The sequence below is a fragment of the Astyanax mexicanus genome, chromosome 12, assembly GCF_023375975.1.
Source record: "Astyanax mexicanus isolate ESR-SI-001 chromosome 12, AstMex3_surface, whole genome shotgun sequence".
Classification (NCBI taxonomy): Eukaryota; Metazoa; Chordata; class Actinopteri; order Characiformes; family Acestrorhamphidae; genus Astyanax; species Astyanax mexicanus.
This window is the reverse complement of record NC_064419.1, coordinates 39,957,830-39,983,107: the sequence shown is the minus strand read 5'-3', so window position 1 is coordinate 39,983,107 and position 25,278 is coordinate 39,957,830. Positions and strand designations below refer to the sequence as shown.

Genomic DNA, 25,278 nt, shown 5'->3' with positions numbered 1-25,278 from the left:
ACTTTACTCACAAGATATCACCTCACAACTTATACTGATGTCTTAATCTTTCTTGGTTCTTTTTAATAACATTGCTCCAAGGAACTGGTTTCAGCACCTTTTGTATTCAGAGTAAGAGGCTTCAGAGTTTGGAGGAGAAATAACAGAATGGTTGCTCGCCTGAACTTAACAGAGTAACAGTAACATAGTCTGGGTCTTAAAAGCTTAGTGTTATCAGAGTGGTGGGATGGATTGGGTGTGGATAGTAACTGTCTCTCTAATCTCTCAGAGTTTTAAACCTAGACATGTTAGTTGATATCTTAAGACTCTCTATTCTTGTCAAGTGTCTTCTAACCATTGGTAGATATTGTCACATTAGCTGTAGATACGGTTTAAAATCACTCGCCCATCCAAGTCAGTCTTGGATGTTCTTGAATATCCACAGTTCCAGGGTTTGCCAGAGTTTTCTGAACACGTCTGCTTGCAGTGAGGATCAGCCGTTAGCTGGTTCCGCTCAAGTGCTTTTTTACATTACCTTGGAGCTTTGATGAGGTGGCTGAGGAGCACTGTTTGGGCTGTGCACACATTGGCACTCACCCATGCACTCATCTTCCACTCTCCACCCCCCACCACACACCTCCATATGCAGTGTACACCCACATGGATTTCTCTTTCTAGAGCTTCTCTGTTCTTTTAACCCCCCAACACACATATATATATATATATATATATATATATATATATATATACACACACACCCCAGTCCACCCGTTACCATGGGAAACACTAAACAGTGAGCAGGAGGAAAAGATACATGGGTGAGGAGCAAAACGAGAGCCAGGAGAGACAAAGAGAAGAATATGGGATTGACGTCCACATTCGCTATTGGCGCTGGGCCTTGTTTGATTGGAGTGCCAAAGGAGGGGGGAAAGTCAGGGGGAGGGGGTGGATAGTGGAGAAACTGCCATTGGTGTTTTGGGTGAGGGTACTGGTGGGGGTTGGAGGATTGCTTTAATGGTTCAGCATATAGGGACACACAGTTATGTCTATACATATATGTATGTTCATGCCTGTTGGTACATTCCTCGGATGTCCTGAGTTTGCGAAGTGCTTACATCTATGTCAGTGTATCTATCTGTCTGTCTGTGTGTCTGTCTATCTTACAGGCTATCTATCCCACATCCTGATAAAGAAAAGTGTTTGTGTGTGTGTGTTTTGTGCTTTTCTCATGTGGATGGGTAAGCATGGGGGCTTAGGGAGTGTAGAAATGAGGATGGGAATGGGAGGTGGCAGGGCAGTGTGCATGTGTGGGTTTGGTAAGGGCTGGGGGATGGTTGTGAGGGGGAGATTGTTTTTGATGGAAATGGGTGAGGGGATGGCACACGCATGGGAAGCTAAGGTGGGGGCTGGTGATGTTAGTAGTAGTGACTAGAAGATTGTCCAGTGTGGCAGCTATTGGGAAACCACACAGCTGATGTATTGGGGTGAGCATAGTATTGGGTTTAATGACATGTAATGAGCCCTTTCAATGAAAAAAACATATATTCACAATTTTTCCAATGTATAAGTAATCGATTTATTATCGTTTTAACATTAAAAACTAAATGTGCTTTATTTACTTATATTTTTTCAAGGACATACAATAAAGAGCTTGCAAAAAAAAATGACAAGCGAAAGTCTTATAGTATATGAGAAAAACTAAAGTCGTATTATAGTTTATAAGAATAACAAAATATTTTGGTTTATTATTTTATTTCCATCTCAAAAGTGAAAATTGGAAACCTCTTTACAACTCTTTACAACTCTTTTTACACTTTACTCATACAAGTAAAATGGAATAACTTTACGCTCGGTATCCAGTAAAAATACCTTCTCTCAAACCATCCTGAAAAATACAAGCTGTACAGGGCTAGCATAGTAACGTTAGCTGAGATAACATAGCCTTAGCATTTGTTTGTTTACCAAAGACTGGCTGTGTAAGGACTGTTTCTCTAGGTAAAATTCCAGTCATATGATCTACATTGGTTTCTCTGGTCTCAAAGTAAATCTGGTGAGCAATGTTCTTCATAAAATGCATAATTTTGTTCCTAATTTTTACTCCAATCAGAAGTAAAATGATCCTTTTTACCAACAATGGCTAGGCCTGTCACAATCATTGCAATATTGATTTATCGTACAATAAATTATTATGAACTCAATAATTTTTGATAATTGTGATATCGTCTATTGTGGTTCTTTCTATGTTTGTTTACATATATAACAGTGAACAGTACTTAAGCCAGCCATGCTTCAATAACTGTGACTCCATACAAACAGTGTGGACTAAAGTAGGTGAAAAAAATAAGTATAGAATTCTTTAAAAAGTGTGTAATTGCTTTTTTTAATGCTATTCTGTAATCATTATGTCAGTGGCATTAAATAGTCTTAAAATGACAAAAATATTGTGTATCGCAATAATTCCTGGGACAGTAAATCAACCACCGAAAAATTGTATCATGACAGGCATGTATCAGTGCCACATAACCATGGCATTACACATTACACTATATTATTGCCAAACTTGTAATAGGAAAATAAAACCTATAACAATGCACCAAAACCCAAAAAGGTTGTGTCACTTTATGTGATAAGATATGATTTGTTTTAAAGTGTGGAGTAGCAGGAGTGTTTTGCTTGGTTTGCGGAAACAGGCAGGAGTTTTCATTTCACACCAGATGCTTTGATGTAAAGCTTTTTGAACCATAACGTGAAAGGAAGAGTTTTGGACCAAGATTGTGCAGAGGCTAATATTAGCTTTGCCAGATGGCAGGGCTCGTCTGAAACTGTGGAACCCTAACTAGAACAACAGAACACTTGCTTTTTCCTTCTTCTATTGTCAGGGCACTCCACCACAGGGAGAGGTGTCTTCACGCCTGCCAGCAGCTCAGTTGGTGATAAGAAGGGTCATGGCACTTGACATGTGTCAGCTTGTAACACATTCACTCACACAAACACACACACACCTACACCCACACCATAATCAGTTTATTCTTGTTAGTGTTCTACAGTCCACAGTTAAGACTCTGTGTTCTACTAGCAGGGAGTTGTGGCTGGCATGGCTTGTGTGTGTGCAGGGATGTTTTCACACAGCTTGTTTCCCATACTTCTTGTGTTTGTATTTGTCCAGTTAAGCAGGAGCTGTTATGTTTTATTAGTGCACTAGTGAAGAATCAAAGAACAGCATTTCTAGCTCTTAAGAAGGCAAACACAGCAACACAGAAACATGGGTGCTTGGAGGTGGTAGATGAGGGGGTGCTTGGTGTATAAGGAATAAATTAATGTTCTTGATAAGTCAAATTATGAACCTATCATTTGGCTGATGGTTTTTCATTGTGAGAACAGTCGATCACATTCACTGTAGGCCTGTCACAATAATTATGTTATCAACTTATCAAACGATGTTTGGGCATAATAAATTCAGCTTGACATTAAAATTGATTTGTTGTCTTTTGACAGACTTCCTAAAAGTGTATTTGTCTCAAAGTATTATTAATTAATGCTTTAGTGTGTCCATTATTACGCCACTTCAGTTTCTGAATCAGTTTCTCTTTTTTTGCAATTTATAGGTGTATGTTTGAATAAAATGAACATTGAATATGTTTAAGTAAAATATTGTTTTATTCTATAAACTACGGACAACATTTCTCCCAAATTCCAAATAAAAGTATTGTAATTTCGAGCATTTATTTGCAGAAAACAAGACATGGCTGAAATTACAAAAAGAAAAAAATAATGCAATAAATACAAGTTCATATTCATAAAGTTTTAAGAGTTCAGAAATCAATATTTGGTGGAATAATGCTGGTTTTTAATCGCAATTTTCATGCATCTTGGCATTTTCTCCTCCACCAGTCTTACACACTGCTTTTGGATACCTTTATGCCACTCCTGGTGCAAAGATTCAAGCAGGTTAACTTGGTTTGATGGCTTGTGATCATCTATCTTCCTCTTGATTATATTCCAGAGGTTTTCAATTTGATAAAATCATAGAAAAACTCACCATTTTAAGTGGTCTTTTATTTTTTTTTCCCAGAGTTGTATATTACCAATGTCAGTGGCATAAATTTGTCTTAAAATGACAATAATATAATTTATTGCAATTATTTCTGGGACAATACTTTGTTTACAAACATAAGTACAGTTTTTTGTATTCACATGATTTGCAGACCTGTTCAGGAGGAGCATTACTGCATCCAATTTTATTCCTGTCATACACAATTAAGTGTTCCTTTCGATTCAGTCGAAATCTGTTTTAGCTTGTATCTTGTAGTGAAGTTTGAATGGTACTTTGCCTTGTTAGAGGGTCCTCAAGTTGGTGGAATGACGTTTGTACATGGTCTCATATAGAATAGATAAAAAATGTTCTGTATTTCACCAAAACAGGTTCCACTGTGGTTACAATTAAATAACACATTTGTAGTGCTATATAGAACCTATATAGCGCCACCATTGAAAGCCCCTTTCACTTATGCATTGTAACCCAGAACTTTTTCCGACCTTACCTGGAGGTAAGACCTTACCTGTATGTGTGAACACAAATGTTCTTATCAGTTGGACAGAACATTACCCAGATTCTGCCAGCCCCCAGTATAAAGTCCACGTAATGTCTGAGAAAGCCCATGTGTGAAAGGAGCAGATCATTTTCTGGAGAATTCTGGAAAGGCCATGTCTCCTGCATAACCTACGCAGATGCCACCCTTTTCCTAAGGCACACAGAACATTTCCTGTACTGAGAAAACATCAAACACAGTAAACCTCCAGCTGTACGCTACATGAGAGAAAGGACAATTCCAATTAATTTCTGGACCTGATTTCCTGGAAATGTCATTTAGTTCATATTTGTAAATGGCTAAAATAATAGTAGTAGTAGTAATATTAGTAAACCAACATAATGCTCACACACATGTCATCATATCATTTTACCTTATGTATATATATATATATATAGAGCAAGGATATTACACTCCACATTCCACAAATATGCCACTGTATGTGTGTGTATAGGTGTTAATACATCCTACACAAGCATGTGTTTTTACTCAATCCCTCCTTCCCCCAATACTGCCTCTGCCCCCTCCCTGTCCACTCCTCTCCATGTCACGCTACACTGAGCATCTTTGGGGTTCCGGCTCCAACACAGTTAAAAATAGCACCGCTCCGAGTCACTCATTATTTAACACGGAGTCGTCCTCCTTCCCTCCCATTCCCAGTTTGGTGGGAGTGGGAAGCACTTCCTCGGGAAGGAATTTAAAGCAGGCAGAGTGACTGAATTGGTTCTGACTTCTGAGGGAAAAAATGATCAAGACTCGTGACATTGTTTTCTCATTTCCCTTCAACGTCCTCAGAGAGAACTGTGACTTGGATGCGATGTTTATGTTGAACCAGGAAAACCGTGTGAACCAGGAAAGAGGAAATGTGTTAATAGGTAGGGCTGGTTTTCTTTGTCGACTTTGACCTGCCTGAGAAATTCTACAGAAGCAGTTAAGTGCATGTTCAGGATGTCAGGGAGTAGCAGAGAAAGAGTTGTAAATTCATAGAAGAAGTATTGAGGTGGTTATTTTAGTGAGAAATATAATTTCCACTATTTCCTTCTTACCCAAAGTATAGTGAAAATGGGTGCACATGCATTAGCTGAAAACAGTAGCAGCATGAAGCGTTAACTTTGTATGTACTTGTGTGTTCTTTGAAGGGATTTTTCTATTTCCTTCTATGTTGTTATTTGCCAGTTTCTACCTGTTGGGAGGATAGAGGCTTGCACTTGCTTTTGCTTTGTGAGGCCAGCCAACCACATCTGCTCTAACTGTTGCTAAAACAGTTCCCTTTCGTTGTGAAATGAATTTTCATTCATAAAGTTGAAAATGTGCAAAATATGAATAACTGGATTCATTCTGTTAGCATCTAAGTTTACGGCACATGCTGGCATGCTTCTTTCTTTGTGCACAATAATCACAGTATTTACTGCGTGAGAATAATGCTGAACAGACTAACTTGGTGAAAGAACGCGACAGCTTCTCTCTGATTTGTGCCAAAATACTATAGACAAGACATGAATAGACACTTACAATACCACGATAAATCCAAATACTCCCCAAGAGCAGGGTGGTAATAAGTTCAGCAAGTGTGCCCTTTCAGATTACAAAATCACTGAATGCAAGGTGTGAGTGTGTGGAGGGTTCTGATATGTATGCAGAAGACATAGACTTGGAACAAATCATACCACTTGAACAAATCAAAGAAAATACTTTTTTTATGATGAAATGCTGTAAAGACGAAGCTGCAATGGCAGAAAATGAGAGCAGTTGTGATCTGACACAGTTCCACTGAGTTTTGAAACTTGTAGATGCTGTTCTTGAAAAGATGGCTGACTTATCTTAACTACAGACTAGTTTTTTTGTTGTTATTATTGATTAATCAAACTAATATTCCAATTAAATTTTAAATATTTAACAAGTAATATTATTGTAGGTCATTGCTTGGGTTTAATGTTGATAGACATCATTGGGATTTTCATATGATTTGCATCTACGCTATCGAAACGTCTTTAGTTATATTTTTGTCAAATCAAAAGCAAAGAAAGTCTTAAAAGTCTGAAAGGGAAAAAAGAGCAACCGAAGAGAAAAAAATACAACGTATTTCATAGGGCTCTACCAAAGGCATCTCATTGGAAAGCTGAACACGCTTGGAGGAGAGCACTAACTCCCAATTCTGTTGCGTCAGCTAACAGAGACCTGCACTGAGAAGTATCATGCTGGGGAGGGATGGGGAGTGTATGTGCTCTCTGAGCTGTGATTAGCTATTGCATCACTATAGTTTAAGATGAATTGGCAGTTAGAAGCTTCCACTGCTTATTTACAATCGCCCTGTAGCTTCTGTGAGGGATATTTTTTATCAAATTTGATTTCTGACCAGGTAATAGTTTTGCACTGTTGATGCATTTTCCAGATATATGTTTCTAAGCATTTTCTTCTTTGCCTTTTCCCCCCTCTCTCTCTGTCTCTCTCTCTCTCTTTCTTTCCCTCTATGCCTCTGTGCTTTTTAGGATGAGAGTTCGGTGAGCAGTGAAGATCTGGACATGGCCGAGCCAGCTTGGGTCTCTAGTGAGCGCACTCCAGCGCCCAGCGGCACTCCCGAGCAGCGGCCAGAGAGGAAGCCCACCCCTCCACAACCCAACATCAAAGAGGAGGAAGGTTAGACCGTGCTATCTCACTTTTACTTTTCCTCTTTTATTCCTCCCCTCTATCCCATTGGAATTCTGTATGGTCAGACTGGATCAGAATGAAGACTTTCTTGTGAAGGATGTATGAGGGTGTGTAGTGTATATTGGTCCAGTGAGTGAAAGTCATATTTTGTTTGAGACTTTTTCCCAGGTGTTCCAGGTGGTAGTTTTTGTGGTGGTTGTTGGTCTGTGTTTTGAGTGTTAGTGCTTTTTTCATTAGAGATTTTATGTATGACAGCAGAAGAGTTTTTAAAGACTCATTTACACTCAACAGTAGATACTGATACAGGCGGATCCTTTTATCTATTCTCTGATTTCACAGAGTCTATTTACAGTAGGGTTCAGCATTATAACCCAAAACAATCAGGTTGAAAAGAAAAAAAAAACAATATTTTGAAGCTAATTTTGTTTTGGAGTATATAAGGGGCTTACAGTGATAGAGATGTTTAAGTGGAGTGGAAACTAAGATTGTTAAGATGTTAGGTAAGTGTTTTGTGAAGATAATTTTGATGGAATGTCATAAAGTCCATTACAGTCTATTCTCAGTGCTTTGCTCTCTCACTTGTCTATTATATTCTGGCCCCATTAAGGGAAGTTTGAAGGCTTTCTGAATCTTCTTGCTGCATCACTTAGGCAGTCACTGTATAGTGTTTAGCCTGTGTTCAGCTGTGGAGAACTGTCCTTCCAAATATTTTACACTGACATGCCACATGCCATGAGTCAGGAGCTTTGACTAATCATTCAAAGACAAAAAACAAATAGCATTAATTACAATTAACTTACTTGATGAATCAACAGTGATTAGTTGATATTTTATATGATAGAAATGCATGTTTTAAATTCTCTCTCATTTGGAGTACACTCGAAGAGTTTGTCTTGTTTTTGTCTGTAGTCTGTAGCGTAGTGTCCAGGGAAGGCTTTTTACTGGGATTTGGAGCACTACTGTGAGGATTTCAAATACTAAATCAAAGTCAAAAGTCAAAGTGGTTTTTATTAACCTGATTTCAAGATTATTGCTATTATCACAATATGGAGTTGTTTTGTACTCACACTACTTGGAGGATTTCATTGAGTTAAGCAACAAGAGCATTAGTGAGGTCAGGATGTTGGATTCATCCTCAACTCTGCAGCTCAGAAGTATTAGATGGACCAGCATCATTCCAAAGAATGCAGTTCCAGTGCTGGTTGTCATTCTTGTCAGTAGGCATGGTGCCAATAGTTTTTTTTTTTGTTGTTGTTGGCTATACTTCACTACAAGGACTAGAGAAGCTATATGTGTGTGTATATGTGTGTATTCACACATATGTGTCAGCAATTGGTGCACATTATAGGAGCTAATTGCTGCATTCATTTGAAGGGGTGTTCACAATATTAGGTCATAAATGCAACAGACAGACAGTGTACAATAGACAGTGTACCATAGATAGCATTTATCAATCAATATTTAGATTGTTATTTTATTTATATGATAAATAAAACACTGATGTTTTCAAATTAAACACTGCAAATTAATCAGTTTGCTCTGATTGGCTGGTTTTATAGTAGTACATGGATTTACAGGAGCCGTATTTGAAAGCATACCATAACATAGCAATGTTTTTAGTACTGTATCAAGACAATTCGTTATTTTTTGTTAGAGATGACAAGATGAATATCAATAAACACCTGTACCTGCATTTTTTCACGGCTTTCCACTCAAGGGTCTAATCATTTTTGTGCCTTTTTATTTATTTACGAATCACTCAAATACTTTGTTTGATCTGTTAGTCTAGAATTAAATAGCTTTGATATAAAAGTACCTTCATTTAATTACTTTGTCACAAATAATTAGTAGATTACATGATTATTAGTATAGCTGATAATAATAAGAGCCCTAATAAAAATCTCAGCTTTAACTAGTATGTCAGATATCAGATGAGCTGTTTCTGTCATAGCAGTACATATACAGTATGCTCTTTCTCTCTCTCTCTCTTTCTCGCTCCCTCTGTCTCTCCTTGCTCCCATCCATCCTGTGCTTGGCCTGATCATGACAGAGAGGAGAAGGAGGAGGGGGACAGGGCTCTCTAAAATGGCCGCTCAGGCAACCGAGAGGTTGATGGGTCACCGAGAGCCGGGCCAAAGAGAGCAGGAGCAGCTTGTGCCGCTTCTTTTGTGGGCTAATCCGGTGTAATCTCACTCAGAGGGGGTTGGAGAGAATCACTGGGCCACACACGCTGCACACCCTCAGAGGGGGGATAGGGAAAGTGGAGAAAGAGTGGCGCACAATGCTCAGGACGACTTACCCTTGACACACAGCTCTATAGGCTCTAAGGGGAATTATCCTAAAGAGGGATGAGTGTTAGGAGCAGTGGTCAGAGGCCAGCAGCAGTCATGAGGTCAGGACCATGTACTATATTTGTCTGGAATGGCTGAGCTGTTATTGTTGGCATCCTAATAGGAAGCTCTCTTAAATACCAGATTTTTAACACTATAGGGCGTACTTAAAATCTTTTAATTTTCCTAAAAAATGACAGTTCACCTTATAATGTGCTGCGCCTTAAGTATGAATTTTACCAGTCAGGTTATAAGGAGCAGTAAAGCCACTTTGCTGAAGTATAGCTTTGGAAAGGAATTCCAGTGAAGTTTCTTCAGCACCAAGGCTGGAGCAGTATTAGCATTAGCTGCAAACTGCAGCGCTAGACCTTTTTTTTCGTTCAGAGGTGAGTACATTGGAGTGTAGCCTGCGTGTTTACCGTATTAAAACAAGCTGCATGGGAAGAACCGCTACCTCAGATTGTCCTAGGTTACCAAAACACTCAGGTTTCCTCAGTGTATCGCTGTTGGGTTACTGTAAATTGTGAAGATTAATCTGTAAAATAAGGTACAAAGCTGGCCCTCACACTACTACTACTATAGAGGGATTGAGGGTTGTCTTTCACGTCAAGTATGAAACTGATGGATTAAAACATTGCTTTTTTTTTTTTTTTTTTATTGGAGCCTTTTCTTTCTTTGCCAGATGTGTTAAAATCAAGCTGATCAATTGGAGCTAAGCTTTGTTGAGCAACATAGCTTCGTTGTCATATTTGCGGACCAAACAAATGAGCATGATGACAGCAGAAAGATTAATGATGTTAGGATCAGAACATAAAAGCTTATATGATGAGTTACACATTGTCTATAAAAATGTAAAAGAAAATTTAGGGTGGAGCAAATCTGAAAGTGTTTAAACTTGTGTACCAATTTTTTCTCCTTTTAAGTCTACATTTTGAAGAACGCTCCACCACTTTTTTTTTTTTTCCGATAGTGCCGTCTATAGTTCACTTACTAATAAGCACTTGTGTGAATTAGCTTGTGTAAGTAAGCAGATTAAAAAGGGCAGAAAACCAAGAAAACTCAAGGAAATTTATCAGAGCTATTGAGTGTTTAGTCTTGTTAACAGAGCACAGAGGACCAAAACTTGTTCCAGTAGATTAAAAATCACATCCACTGGTATAACTGAACCTTTACAGTATCGTTTCTTTGAGAAAATAAAACGTTACGTTGGTCTATAAAAGAACAGTTTTGTGGGCTCACTGTGCTCTAATATAAGCTTCCCACCCCTTGCTCCTTCAGTGAGCATCTAACGCTCGTGCACACATTATTGGTGCCAGGCCCTGTTTTAGTATTCTCATTCTGCAGCCTCTCCAGGAGCGCTTTATAATTTCTCAAAAGATGTTTACCCACTGCACCATTTCCATCCATTTTACTCCACATATCTCCTCCTCTAATCTGCTGTGCCCTGTAGCCCTCCTCCTACACCCCTCCCCACTTACGAGTGTGTGCACGTGTGTGTGAATGTGTGTGTGTGTATTGTACCATCTATGAGTTTGTGTGTGTCAGCTGTGGGCCGTTGTAGGCCTTTGCCAGCCACTGCCTCTTTAACGTGTGTAGGAGAGGAGGGGCTGTGATGTTCTGGTGGAGGACTGATTTGTCTCCTGAGGGAGCTGATGTTGGTTTGAGGGAGCCGGTGTTGATTGGCGGAAGCCTCCTTTCAGAGGGGAGAGAGAACGTGAGAGCAGAAAGCTTCTAGCCAGGGGGCTTTTTGGGAATGTGGGGAATGTGATGCTTTTAGTGCGAAGCCTTCTGTTCTGTCAAACCCTTAGAAGAAGTGGTCCATCTCAGATGTTTGCTTAAAAGTAATTAAACAACATCCAGTTGCACAGTGGCTTTGAATTATCCAATGTATATGACTGTACTCTGTAGAATAAAATAGAATAGAATAGCTCCGAGCGCTTTTGTTTTATCTCCTTTTCTGGTGATTAAATGAGAAGTGCTCTATCTTCTCTGCCTCTCATAGCTTCCATTGCTCACCTCATCCTTCTTTTTGTTTTTGCGAAGCTTGTTCTCTCTCTCTCACACTCTCTCTCACTTTCCCAACCCCCCATGGTTTGATGGTTGACCCCAATGTCGCTCTCATGTACAAATACACACATTGACATACACCGCTAAAGTGGAGCATGGTGCACCACCACTACCCCCCTCCTCACAAACACAAAAGCAAAGCTACATGTGCTCAGTTGGACAAAGAAATTGTCCTGCTTGTGATCAATGAAAAGATCCTGACTTAAATAGAAAATAACTTTAATTGCATAAACCACAGTCTATACAAGGTAATAACCTGTGCATTAATGTAATGCTCATTTTATTAGTCATTCCAGGTCATAGATAGATCAGAAATGAATCATTGCATGCATTATATCCATATTTAATCTCGTTGTTAGATCATGAAATATTTATTTTATTCATACTGTATAGCAACGGATTCAAGTGAAAATAGTTACCAAATTTGCACTCTGGACTTCATGTTGCTGCTACTTTCCTAATCCCCTTTATACGTTGATATCTATATTATTCAATTATTTTGTATTCTATTTTATTTTATTTTCATAATTATCTATTTATAATAATATTTGCTCTTTGGCTGTAAACTGAACTGTGAGAATACAATTTTGTTCCACCTCATGTACCTCATGTGATATGAATGACAATAAAGTCTTCTTAAATCTTTTAATCCAAAACACTAAGCAATAACTTGCTGTGAATTTCATTGTAGGTAAAAGTATACAAACAGAAAAATATATTTTTATACACTTTAATATCAATCCCTAATGAATCCCTAATCCCACTTATCAATCCCTAATGAGGAATATAAGCAACAATACAATACAGCTTAGGTAAATAAAATAAGAACAAAGTCATTAAAAAGAAAGACAAAAAAAGAAGATCCCAATATAAAATGTAGTGTACAAGTCATTTACTTTGACTTTTATTTCACTTCAGACAGTATGTCCGTAGGACATCTCAGCAACTTAATTTAATTTGTTAATACAAAAATAATACAATTTGTTAATTCATTTCTGCATTTCAGGCCTTTAGCACATTTCAAAAAAGTTGGAAATGTTTTAGGTGTACCCTGTCCCATTTTTCCTGCAAAGATCTCTTAAGGTGTGCAACAATACAGAGATGTCATTTCAGAATTCTCATTTATTATTGTGTGTAGCATATGGTTTTGCATTGTGTTCCCATTATATAAATGCACATGATGTCCGTCCAAAAAAGATCATGAATACTTATTTGTTTGACCACTAAACACATTTCCACAGTTTGGTGATCTATTCCTCAGTGTTGTCTCTAAGCCCAGAGGAGACAACACTGCTTCTAGACATAGTTAACATATCTCTTTTGTTTTTCAGAGTAAAGTTTAAGTGGTAATTGTAAATGTAGTAACTATTGTAGTCCTTGATAAAGGTTTGCCAATGTAATTTCTTGCCCATGTGGGTCTATCATCTATTGTTAAATGATACAAATTGCTTTTATTATAACTCCACCCTTTTCTCGTCTTCTTAGATGACTCCTCCTCTGAGAGCGGCAGCACTGCTAACGGCCTCCCCGCTCTGACTCCGCCCAGCGGTGCCGTTGTGGTAACGGGTGGTGTTCCGGTGTCAGAAGGCATGGTCCCGTACGGAGAGGTGAATGGGAACGGAGCCGCAGCGCCGCTGGACTTCAGCACCACCTCATCCTCCTCTTCCTCAGAGGAAGGACAGCAGCCTGTCAACCTAAGTGATAGACTGTTGCCAGGGGTTACCCCACCCCTTGGATCATACCCTGCAGACCCCAGCAGAAAATATGCTATTAAAACAGAGTATAACAACAAGGTGAGGCACAAAAATTAAGTTCAAAAATGGTTTTCATGTCCAGAAAGAAAAAAAACATCCCAGGATTTTTGTTTCAGTTGTATCTGGAACTAAATACTGGGATGAATTTTTAGTTCATGAATATGGATTCCCAACCTCTAAGTATGAATGGCCACTGATATGCAAAATGGCTTTACAGTACATCAACCTAAAGGGGGGAAAATGACCAATTGTGGAATATTATGATGGATTATAACATTTTATAATTTTTTGGACAACATATAAAACTAACTTACAATAAAATAATTGTATTTGCTGTATTCTGCTCCTATGTAAAAAGTTCCTTTAGTCGCATTTATATATTGTCACTGTCACTTAGTAAACTCTTATGTCCAAAATACCAACTGTGCAAGAGAAATGGAGAAACTATATACACATTATTTCTGAAAGTGAAAAACATTAAAACATACTCATTCAGTATTTTCAGAATCATATCACAGAAATCTATTTAAATTATGGTGAAATTTGAGATTGCCATTTTCTCAAGAATCACAATGAAATCAAAGTGTTGTGATGTGAGATTTACTCTGTCCTTAACGTGAAATGGTGCATTACACTAATGTCTATTTGTGTCTATTTGTTCTGTCTGTTCTGACTGTGGAGGTAAATGTTAATCTCTGTTCTGTGTGTCCAGTCTCCTCAGTACAGCTCAGGGAGCTACGACTCGGTCAAGACTGAACTGAGCGTGTGCACTGAGGATCTGAACACAGCCCGCGCTCAGGTCATGGATGACGATGATGATGATCATGATGATCACGACGACAGCGACAAAATAAACGATGCAGAAGGCATGGACCCCGAGAGACTTAAAGCTTTTAATGTAAGACCCATATTTATTTAGGTCTATTCAAGGGATGTGCTATATAGCGTCATAGTTTTTGAAAAAAAAAAATCCATATAGTGATAATAGAGATATTTTGTCTTGTGCATTTGTGTGGGATTTACTGTGAAACATTTTGGGTATTTTTTGTATAAATGTTAATGTTTATTTAATATTAAAGTTTATATAATACTAATATTTATGTTTATTAGTATTGTAGTAAAACTGTGGTTAGATTGCATTACACTACTGTTTTAAATATATATATGTGTTTTATATATGTTATACATGTTATGTATATGTTTTGTAGTATGTTTTTGAATTGCCAAGAACACCCTGAAATATTGTGATAATATTTTAGGGCCATATCAATCAGCTCTAGTCTATAATCTATACTGTTCTCTATCTCTCTGTTTTTGCAACTTTTTCCTATTTCTGTGTCTCTCAGCTTTTCTATATATTAAAAAGCTACGCTGCTCCATATGTTTCTTCATTTTCACTCAGGCTCAACTACATCCTCTCCCTTTCCTCTCGTCATTTCCGTCCACTCCTTCTCTTCCTCCCTCTTTTCCTTCCATTTGCTCAAATTTACTTTCATTTCCTCTGGTCTTATTTTCTCAGATGTTTGTGCGTTTGTTTGTGGATGAAAATCTGGACCGGATGGTGCCCATCTCCAAGCAGCCCAAAGAGAAGATCCAGGCCATCATCGAGTCCTGCAGCCGCCAGTTCCCTGAGTTCCAGGAGCGCGCTCGCAAACGCATCCGCACCTACCTCAAATCCTGCAGGCGCATGAAGAAGGGAGGCTTTGAGGTACAAAAGCTCAAATTACCTACACTCAAATACATGCAAATTACACAGAGAAACACACCATGGTGTTAAAGCTTCTCCTGCAGTGATCTGAGATCAGGATCCTTATAGTCTTAAAATGATTATGTAATCTACTAGTGATATTCTCTAGTACCATTAAAATATCTTGAGAGTTCCTTAGTGACTATTTAAAATATAAAGACACCCACAGATAGAGCAGTGTGACTCATTTATCAATATTCAGGCTCGTTTTCCTCATCTAAAGATAAGGAAAAAAATATGGACATTTTTACAAGTTTTTTCTTAAGGATTTTCTTGTGTTTAACCCTAAGAGTTATTATTGTTTCACTGTAACATTAAAATATAACTCAATATTATAATTCAATATTTTATTTCATTTCAACATCTTAACATTTGCAGATTTACATTTAAATTAGGCATGGTTAAGTCTTCTGACTTAATTGATTGATATAAAAAATAGATGTATATTAAGTATGCACAGCAGTACGTTTTCATAAAATTATTTTTTCCCCATTTTAATCATAATGAAATATTTTATTATATTGATAAGTCACCAAATGCATGCCAGAGACTTTTAAAGCCTCTTTTTTGTATTCCAGTACATAAGGATTTGTGCTTGTATATATAAAGTTATCTAACAGAACAAAATATACTACAACTAATACAAGGGTGTAAAAAAATAAGAAGAATGCATTTATATATTATGAACTTTTTCTGCCCGTTTAGATCCAGTCAGGCTCACATTATTAGTAAATAATCTAATTCCACATGCAGACCCATTTCATTATGCCTAGTGTGGGCATGGTATGATTCCCAACTACTCAGGTGAAAGACAAAGGCTTTGAAAATATCACCTGAAAGACAGTTAAGAGTAGTGTAAATATTATTTTTTTTTTAAATCTAAAATGTCAAAAAATAGATTTCTGCAAAGCTGACAGGGGTATTGTCATGCTCTATAGTCTATAAACCTGCTGCTCGTGCTTACAGAAACCAAGCCAGCTGCAATACACATCTGCTTGTCAGAGCTTGCCTTGCCTAGTTCTGATTTCTTGTCTGATTGATTTTTTTTTTTTTATGTCTCAGTACCTCAGTTGCAGCTCCAAGGTCGTGAGTTAGATTTCCAGGTGGAAGCATACACTCACTAAAATATATATATATATATATATATATATATATATATACCTTCACTGTACTGCAAGTCACAGTGAATAAAAGCGTCTGGGTAATGAATAAATGTAAATGCCTCACAGAAATGGAAGTAGATGTATTTGTTATATTTCATACTAAACATGAACACTTGTCATGACCTCTGTTACATCTCGGGACTGTAGATAATGGATAGAAGCTGCACCTCTTTTGGAGCAGGCTACTTAAAGTGCAACTCTGCAGTCTGCATTAGCCTTGGTGTCCTGACATTTCCATTGTTTTTCCATTTCCCTCCCCTCAGACACGGCCCACACCCCCCCACCTCACCTCCGCCATGGCTGAAAACATCCTGGCAGCTGCCTGTGAGAGCGAGACACGCAATGCTGCCAAAAGGATGCGCCTCGACATCTACCAGACCCACGTGAGTGTGCAATGTGGAAAAAATAATTTAACTTTAAATAAAAAATATTTAGGATAGAAGTCCTATTTATAAAATTAATAATAAAACAGCCAGTTCAAATTGAAGTATTAATACATATGTCCATGTATATAAATAATCAGTGCTAGTTAGAATGCCAAAATAGACTGGGGCCAGTTTCCCAAAAGCATTTTAGCATTGACAACAATTTAACATGAAAAAAGAGAATGCTCAGTGTAAAGCTCGCTCAACCATCTAAGAATCATCTTAGTTTTAAGAACCTTTTGGAAACCCACATTTGAATATATTAAAATTTAGAGCTACGTATTCTACTGTTTATTAAACTACAGCAACAAATGAGCAGAAATAAGTAAAATAAATTAATTTAATGGTATCATCATGGTATCAGATATATAGAAATGTATGAGAAATAGAGGTATAAATAACATCTACAGTAGCAGGACTAATATACAGGGTTTATACATACATTTTGATACTTGGCACAAAGTGTAAGGTTGTGCTGAATTGATAAATTTAAGTCTTTGACATCAAAACATAACTGTAAACTTTTACCTCCTCAATTATTTTATTCTGATTGGCTGGGAGATGTTCAAACCCATATTAGAATAATGTGCTATATATGATTCTCAGTCCAATAGATTATTAGTAACTTTTTCCGTATATCAATTAATCAGGTAATCAGGTGTGTATATGTGTTTGCATCTATGAGATATCCAAAAATAATACTGAAGATAACTAATTAATTGCAGCTCTCATTTTGTAAATATAAGTGAACACTATTACATAAAGAGACAAAAATAAAAATCCTTTCTACAGTTACCTTGTGAATAAATTTAAGCTTTAAGGGGAGCAGTTTTGCAAATAAATATGAATGTACTTTACTGATAAGTCAGACATTCAGTTTAAGTTAGAAGTGGAATGATCTTTTGTTGAGACAATTCTAGACACTGTGTCCACACTGTTAAAATTATAGGCATTTATTTCATGTGCTATCCAATTTATCCCGAAAAACTGTCAAAAAAAAGTCTTCTGAGTTTTTAAATGTATGAAATAGTAATATAGTAATACATATATTAATAAATCATTCTTGTTTGGCCTTACAGCACAAGGTAAAATGTTTTAGGCCAGAAAATATAGATACAACATATTAGAACTAACAATGTCACCAAAAAAAAGAATAATTCTGAATGATTCTTCTCTGTAGAAGAAAGCATTTTATATGAAGTCACTCTCAATTATTTTTTTTATACTGTAATGTTAAATGGTACAGAAATGTAGCAAAATCCAATTGTTGTTGCTGCTGTTAATAATACAGATCCCTCTGTATCACATTCTCTGCGCATTCTGTCTCCCTTTCTCACCACACGCTCTCTGCTGCCCTCTGTAGGATGAGCCAATCACTGCAGATAATAAGCCCAACTCCCGGGACCCGGCCGCCTTGGCCCACTCAGGCTTCTCATTGGCTGCCACAGCCTACTCCCAGGACCAGCTGTACACCAATGGTGGGCTCAGTTATAGTTTCCGTGGTTATGGAGCCCTAGGCAACAGCCTGCAGAACAGTGGGACGACTCAGAGCAACGGTTCGTGACTTATTTAAATGACGTCACCTGAAATGCATAGGACTTATTTTTTCTCTCTGGCACTGTTCTCTACTCTCTCTCTTCACGATTCTCTCTCTGGTTCTCTCTCTCTCTCTCTCTCAGGCCCCACCGATCTCAGCATGAAGTCCCTGGGCTCCAGCTCCTCCTCGTCCTCCACTTCTAACAGCCATGGTCAGGGAGGTGGTGGCGGCGGTGCATCAGCCCAGCTCAGTCCGCCCGAAGTGACCGCTGTCCGGCAGCTCATCGCAGGCTACCGCGAGTCCGCAGCCTTCCTGCTCCGCTCAGCCGACGAGCTGGAGAACCTCATCTTACAGCAGAACTGAGAACTCGTACTGCACACGGTTCAGTCATGTTTCACACACAAACACACACACACACACACATGCATACACATGCACACAGACATGCAACACACATGCACAAACGTGCACAGACACAGAAATGTGCACACCGTACAGAGTACAAAAAATTGGGATATATGCACATTAGCAGAAAAGGTATATGTAGCTACATGGACCCACACGCACATACACACACACACACAAACACAGTCCCCTCACTCTATAGAGCTACCTATTTTACATTCTTCATGACAGCCTTATCTTCAGTATAGTGTCTTTACCAAATTCCCTTAGCCCGTGATTAGATTTGCAGCTGGGCAGCACAACTGCCCATGTGTTGCTGAAAGAAGTGGAGATCCGCTAAAGTTGTGGGACAGAGAAAGGGTTGACTAAGACAATGATGTCATAACATAGCACTACATAGAGCACAAGCTGTGATAGAAAAGCCAGTCCTATGGCTGATCACAGAGAGAAACACTGCAGCACTTGTGGAGAATAGATCTGCACTAATCTACACAATCAGTTCCTTCTAACCATTAGCATTATTGGCGTCTTATCAGAATGAGCACACAATGTCGTTTCCTGTGTGATTGGATCATCAATATCCAGTAGTCATTCTCTACTCTTCATTCCTAGGCTGTAGTTTTTATAATTGGTGGGATCATTTGTACCCAGGAGTCTATAACAGTTAAGCGAGAAAAATGCACAACAGTGTGAAATGTATCAGAAAAGAAAAATACTTTTTGAGCGTCTTTATGATCCCGGCTGCTGTGCAAGATAGTTTTAGAATCATTTAGAATGTGGGTGTTTGCAGATGATCACTCTTTAAAAAGATATTTTAAATAGATATTTGATATCTCATTTATTGTACTCTGGAAGAGAAGAACTTTTTGGCTATGCTCGACTACTTCACTAAGGCTATATTCACACAGCAGGTGAAAGAATCCAAGATCAGATTTTCTCACCAATTCTGATCAAATCTGATTATTTTAAGCTGTTTAAACAATTATTTTGAAAACAGCATTGCTTCAAATTTAATTTTGCTTTAATTCATATCAGAATCTCAAGAGCTATGAATGAGTTGTCTGACAGTTTCAGTCACATACAGACAGCCCCTTCTATAAACTCTTTTAAACTTTTTATTTATGTTTTTTTTTAACACTGAAGCAGCTCCTGTGGCTGAGGTTGGCCATATCATTAAAAACGCTAAAAGGCTGCTTCTAATATTATAAAAAACTATCTTGCCAATTAAACAGTTATTCACAGCTGTCATTCATTTTCTCATCTGCTCCCTTCTCATGGCATGTAAAAGTTGCATGGATTCTGATCTGACACCCACAAATCAAATTTCAATACCACATATTAAAGTGGCCCAAATCAGAATTTAAAATGTCAGATTTTATGTGTTTTTGTTGTTTACACAGCCACACAAATGCCACATCTGTGTCACATATGAAGTAAAAGATTGGATTTGGGTTAAATTTACCTGCTGTGTGAACATAGCCTTTGTCTGCTCATGTTGGCACTTCTGCAACCCTACAGAAAAATGCTTTGATGATTTCCCTTTAATGCCAATCAAGATGTTTTACATCTTAATGCTTTAGTGTCCAGTCTCATCTGAAGTGTGTCTGTTTAGCTGCAGGGTTTCATTCCGGCCAAGCAGAAGCTCATGGCTTAATCCATAGGTTGTTTAAAGGCTGACCAACTGATCACACAGGTCCAATCAATTGCAGTTGCTGCTGGTTGTTTAGAAATCTTACCTGTAGCCACGCTGGGCCTTTGCGGGTTAGTTTGAACACCCTGTCTTACTTAACACAATAAGAAATATCAAATATCGCCATTATCCAAGAATTTCTGTATCGTGCATCAATAAAGATGGTTGGTATTAAATCTAATTCAAGCCGAAACACATGAGATTTGGTGCAAACCACAAGTACACAAGTACAGCATGTCTGTATAGATAAATGGGTGCAAACTGATCCCTCCCAACACCTTCAGGTGCGCTGTCTGAACATTCAAGGGCTTAGTTTTATTCATAGCATTTAAACAGTTTAAACAGGAAGCATGGGATGGCAAACTCTTAGCCAGCAAATTTGCCATAAAGATGATAATAGGAGAATGTAGTAGAAGCTGCATAGACTCATTCAAAGCCAAGCCTCCAGACATATAGAGATACCGTCAAAGAAAAAAGAGGAGTGGGTGGGGTTAAACTGAAATATTTCTGATATATCTGACATTTGATTAATGCTACTGAGGTTGGGAATAAGGTGCAATGTAGACGGCAGTTGTTACGGCGTCTTTCTCAGACATTACATTCATTATTTACATACATTTATTCTGTCTCATATATAAAAAAAACACAAGCGTACAAACAGACATTCCACTTACAGCGTCGGCGCTCGACGCGGACCGCTCGAGACGCTACAGATCTGTCGAAGGGGCACATCAGACTGTTGGACATTATGCAAATGAAGCTGTGCTGAGTGGAAGGCTTGAAACCCCCCCTCTCCAAACCCCTCCTACACACTCCATCGCCTTGGCAACCCCTTGCCCTCAGCACAGCAATGCATTCTGGGAAAAGCACACTCGCAGAAGGAACAGATTGGTGGCGGCGGTTGCGGCAGTCTGGCTGGGAGGGGCCTACCAGAGGAACCGGCATATCCATACGTGGGGGGGGGGGAGGAAAAGAAAAAAGAAAGAAAAAAAGAGAGATGAACTGCGTTTTTCCCATGCTGCATTGTAAACGAATTTTGTTAAGTTGTGAATGCTGCTCTTGTTTTCTAACCTCATGACTGAGTCACTTTCATACTGTACGGGGGACCAATCAGAATTGTCAGAGGGACTTATCTATGTACATATGCACGAGTGGAAGAGTTGAAGGGACCTAACGATCAGTAGAAGGAGGCCAAAGCTTCAAAAAAAAAAAAAAACCTCCATACTGGATATGTCATAATTTTATGTGATGTCAGTCTTATCCAGGAGTGGTTTCTGATTGGCTGGGAAAGGAGGTGTAACGATTAAGGATTAAGTAGAAGCTAGAAGGTGTTGGAAGCTTATGTCTCCTGTTCTTCTCATGGAAATTTCTGTAGTTTATATAGTACTCACGACTATTCAAAGATGCAGGCTATGACTCTTAGCCAGCCCCCCTTTATACTAGCCCCCCAACCCACACACACATATATATACACACACACACAGTCTGTTTGTTGTCATTTCAAACAGATTCTGTCCTCAGATTTAAAAAAAAACACACTGTATAAAGAAGCAGAAGACAATCTCGGAGAAGCTAATTTAAACCACTTTAGCTATATTAACACTTGCTCTTTGTCTCAAGCCTTTCTAACACGGCAGTGTATATATAGCAAGTGTTATAGCCATACTCTGTTCGACAACTGTTCGAAAAACCCAAGACACACTATACTCTCGCTGGAGGGGGGGCTTACAGTTAAGGGGAGCAATGCATTTTCCACTAGATAACTGTGCTTAATTTAATATCTTGAAATTGAAATCAAATTATAATTTCTATTTTTCATTATTTATTTATTTTTTATTCTATGTTGTGCTTCATTTCCTTATATGTATTTCTTTACTGTGTCTAAAGTCTATTGAGTTCCTAAAGCTCTGTCTGTCTGTCTGACTCTAACGGGAATTCACCTTGTGTCTCAACATTCCAGCCATAGCAGTCAAAGCTCTGCCAGCCCCAGCCAGAGAATCGCAGAATCTAACCTCAGCCAAGTGTAAGCAGAAAATAGATCTAGTCTGTGTGACTGAAAATTCAATTTTATTAGAGTGTGCTCCTTTTCCTGTGTGAAGAAACATTGATTTGGGTTCCCACTGGACTAATTTGCCCGATTTCTGCTAGTCGTAAATGTAGCGTGTGTAAGATTATCAATGGCAATCATTTTAAGCAGAAGAGAAAAGGAAGAAAACACTTAAAACAGACTTATTAACAGACTTATTAAAAAGGAAAACCTATTGTTTTTACTGTAAATGTAATAACAGTTTGAATTTGGCCAGATTTTGTCAAAAAACTGTAGCAGCTGTAATCACGTAGGTGCAGGTAGAGTGTGGACACTGGAGTAACCCTTTAAATTCAAATACATTATGAAATACAGTAGCACTTATAATAGGTTGGCTTGGTCAGATCCTGGTGTTTTACTTAAAATCTGAAATTGACAACATAAATGTACAGAGCACAGTTCACTGCATTAATCAATTAATACAAATTGAATTTATTGAATTAATTTAACTCTTATAAGATTATAGAAACACTGCACCACCCCGTCACGACTTGCATCCACCCCCTTGTGTTGTGAGTCCATATCTGAGTCATTGTGGCTGAGAGAACAGGTTGATTTCCCATGAGTGCTTAAAGAAGGATCGTGAGGTGGGATGGCAATCAGGGCTTGTTTTCTTGTTTTTTTGAAAAGTACTTATTCCCCAAGTTTCTTTTTTATATAAATCAGCCTAATGTGGCGCATTAGTGTATGTGTGTCTGTGTGTATGTATGTATGTATGTACATGTGTGTGTGTGTGTGTACATTTTCTTGTGTGAGATTTCAAGTGAAATGACAGTTCAGTAATGTTCCTGGTTTGGGAAAGCTCTGTGATCTTTTCACGAGGTAAAGCCCAACACTCGCATACACACACACACACACATAAAACACAGATACACAGACTTACAAACACATACACATACAGGTAGGAAACTAGAGGAAATTTGAAGGGGGTGAGAAAAACAGAGAAAATGCTACAAATTATTTTTTTATAAGTGCAGCTGAGGTCTGCAATCAAAATGTGGTAAAACAACCATTGCCTGTGTTTCTTTTAATTTTGTGGTGCTTTGTAAAATTATTGTTATTGTTCTTAATATGATTATTGTATTTTATTTGTTTCTACTCCTGTACCTACTGGAAACCGCGGGCCGAGGCCGCCGTTTCTCTTTGTATACCAATGTGAAGCTTTGTATTATTTCTTTCTGGTTTTTTGACTCAGTGGAAGTGTGTGATGTTTACATGTACAGAGGATCCGATTCTTTTGTCGTTTTTTATTTCGTCGTTGTTTTTTTCTTTCTCTTTTTTTTTTTGTGTTCGTTTAAGAACTCACCCCTCCGCTCAGCCCCCACAGCCTTTGTTTTAGGACTTGAGTTGCTTCTTGAATCTAGTGCATGGAGGGGCTATGTTAGAAGGTTATAGAGACTTGGTTAAACTACTGTTTAAGGTCCTTGCACAATTTACAAAAAAAAGAAAAACAAAACAAACAAAAAAAAAAACGAGTATCTGTGACGGTTGTTGCTCCACAGTGGTTCGTGTTAGTATCCCAGGGCATATCTGTTAATGAGAACACTCTCATTGAGCATTTCTTGACAGTTGTTTATACTTTTCTTCTGTTTCTTATTCACGTTCTCACCGGGACTCCAAGTCTTGAAATCGATTCATTGTAGTGCTACTGTAACGGAAGCCTGTTTTCCTTTACAGGTTCGCTTTACCTCTCTCGTAAACACTGTTAGATTTTTTTATTTATCTTTTTTTAATTGTTTGCACCTCAGAAGTGCATTACTTCCTCAGCGTTAGGTCTGGAGTGAATTGGGGCTGGGGTCCATGTGCAAGGGCCTTTAGAGGCAGGGTGCAGTAGTCACTGCTGGTGGGTAAAAGAAAATAAAAGTGCTGGATGATGAAGAAAAAAAAAAAACGGCGAGAGAGCAACAGAGAGCTTCTTATCAGCTCAAAGTGCAACACCAATCCTCCTCCCTTAAATACGACACGGAGCAAACGGAGGGCCTGCTTGTTAACGGCTTTCAAATGATGTTTTCTGACCTTTCGCAAAGACTTGAAATGTTGTTTTGTAAATAAGGCCAATGAAACGGCCTCCTCTCAGCGGCCCACGCGACTAAAGATTTTCCAATGTGGTTATGGTCTCTAATGTTCGATTTTGCACTTTGACCTTTTGTAGAAGCTTCTCAGTGATTTTAAAAAGCCATTCCCCTCATGTTGTTCGTCTATATGGGGAACATAGGAACCTCAGGAACCGTTGAATCTGAGTTTTGTTTTGTTTTTTTTGTTCTGTTGTTTTTAACTACAGGCCAATATGTCCTGACCGACCAGTCCTCGCTCTCTCTCTCTCTCTCTACTACCACGTCATTTATATCGGATTTGCTATATATCCTTTTTTTATATTTATTATTGTGATTTAAAAGTGAATCTTCTTTTCAGTACACGTGGCTGAATATTTGAATTCTTTAGAAAGTGTTGATAAATATAAATATATATATGAATATATGTGAAGCGACTAAAAGATGGAAAAAATGGCAGGTAATTCCATTTCTGTTTGTTTCATGCAAAAAAAAAAGAAGACAAAAAAAAAAAACGCGGGGAGGGAGGAGGGGGAGTTTCCCACCTTGAACATATCACTCTGATAAGAGACTCATTATCGTCTGAGAAAAAAAAAGACTCTTTTTACATTTTCAGTGTGGTGTCAACGCTACGGTCTGAAAAACTGTCTGGTTTTCCACCTGCTGCAGAGTTGCTAGGCTCTTTCCTCCAGAGGTGTGTGTGTCACGGAGTTGCTGAATAAAAACAGTGAGCTGAAAAATCTCATTCTGTGGTGGGTTTCTGTCTTTTGAACACACACACACATACATGCATCATTTGAGTTGTA

General features: G+C 38.2%; 1 protein-coding gene across 1 annotated transcript in view; it reads left to right on the top strand.

Moving 5' to 3' along the window:
• nol4la (nucleolar protein 4-like a) overlaps positions 1-25,217 on the top strand; it is a 78,729-nt gene extending 53,512 nt beyond the window's left edge. Inside the window, exons 6-12 of the mRNA XM_007231893.4 lie at positions 7,058-7,205; positions 13,100-13,407; positions 14,081-14,266; positions 14,888-15,076; positions 16,542-16,661; positions 18,067-18,259; positions 18,383-25,217. Of these exons, the coding sequence (XP_007231955.1) occupies positions 7,058-7,205; positions 13,100-13,407; positions 14,081-14,266; positions 14,888-15,076; positions 16,542-16,661; positions 18,067-18,259; positions 18,383-18,603 (1,365 nt within the window). The 3' untranslated portion in view covers positions 18,604-25,217. The remainder of the gene's footprint in view (positions 1-7,057; positions 7,206-13,099; positions 13,408-14,080; positions 14,267-14,887; positions 15,077-16,541; positions 16,662-18,066; positions 18,260-18,382) is intronic.
• Positions 25,218-25,278: the final 61 nt, after the last annotated feature.